The 1,342-nt window shown below is 39.5% G+C and overlaps 1 protein-coding gene across 1 annotated transcript in view; it reads left to right on the top strand.

Moving 5' to 3' along the window:
• The window catches only part of LOC111083886 (Down syndrome cell adhesion molecule-like protein Dscam2), a gene marked incomplete at both ends in the record, with an annotated part of 8,553 nt that extends 8,166 nt beyond the window's left edge, over positions 1 to 387 (top strand). The window contains one exon of the mRNA XM_022380609.1: positions 239 to 387. Within this exon, the coding sequence (XP_022236317.1) occupies positions 239 to 387 (149 nt within the window). The remainder of the gene's footprint in view (positions 1 to 238) is intronic.
• Positions 388 to 1,342: the final 955 nt, after the last annotated feature.

Genomic DNA, 1,342 nt, shown 5'->3' with positions numbered 1-1,342 from the left:
TGACGTAACAAGTAGCCAGTTTAATGTAAGTTGATGTAACAACAAGTATCCAGTTTAATGTAAGCAGAGGTAACAACAAGTATCCAGTTTAATGTAAGCTGATGTAACAACAAATATCCAGTTTAATTTAATAAAATGTAACAACAAGTATCCATTTTAGTTTAACCTTTGATGCTGCTTTTCGAACTAATTTACTGAACCTGAATATGTTATACTAATCATATCTTGCTACACACAGGTACACGGAAGTCACAGAGATGACAGATGATCGGATTATTTCTGTCTTGAGGATTCTATTTAGTGACCGCCAAGATTCATCCTTGTTCTCGTGCATAGCGTCTAATTCTCACGGAACAGACGAGTCCAACTTCCAAGTACTTGTTCAAGGTATGGTGGTTTATATTTACTTGAGAATGATTCGAATATTAAAGTTGTCGTTAGCGTTTCACAACTGTACCAACGTCCTCTCAGTTAACCATTAGTTAAATCTGGAGCTGGGAGGGGGAGCAATGCCTTACCCAATGGCGTCCTTCGAGCTTCCTAGTGGCACAGCGGTATGTCTACAGACTTACAACGCTAGAAACCGGGTTTCGATACCCGTGGTGGGCACAGCACGGATAGCCCATCGTGTAGCTTTGAGCTTAATTACAAATAGACAAACAAATAAATGTTAACACGTTTAAGATGAATAACAAGTGTAGAGCTTTACGTTAAATACAATACTGTATTGTATGTTAGAGAAGTGAAGGCCACAGTTAACAAGGTGGAAGGTTCACCATGCCCACTGTAGGTCCTCCACAAACTTTCAATTAACTTGTAATATTGTTCCAGCTCCCCTTGATACCTTGTTACATATAGCTGGGGATGCTCCACTTGGCGATTTCATTAGCAGAAGGGGCTGTCCCCCTCTCAAAGGCTCCTAATCTAATTGCTGAATGAATGGTGACTGTTTCAAATCCTACTTCTATAAATAAATCAACCTGTTGTTATATGGGGAAATCCATAAGTTATGGCTCATACAAATAACCATCCTGATACCACAGTAACTCAGTCCTTCTTCTTTAGACAAACCATCTTGATATCACAGTAACTCAGTCCTTCTTCTTTAGATAAACCATCCTGATACCACAGTAACTCAGTCCTTCTTCTTTAGACAAACCATCCTGATACCACAGTAACTCAGTCCTTCTTCTGTAGACAAACCATCCTGATACCACAGTAACTCAGTCCTTCTTCTTTAGACAAACCATGCTGATAACATAGTAACTCAGTCCTTCTTCTGTAGACAAACCATCCTGATACCACAGTAACTCAGTCCTTCTTCTTTAGACAAACCATGCTG

Source organism: Limulus polyphemus, unplaced genomic scaffold (genome assembly GCF_000517525.1).
Source record: "Limulus polyphemus unplaced genomic scaffold, Limulus_polyphemus-2.1.2 Scaffold11912, whole genome shotgun sequence".
In the NCBI taxonomy this organism is placed as follows: domain Eukaryota; kingdom Metazoa; phylum Arthropoda; class Merostomata; order Xiphosura; family Limulidae; genus Limulus; species Limulus polyphemus.
Note: the sequence above shows the minus strand (reverse complement) of the source record. Positions and strands in the feature narration are given on the sequence as shown.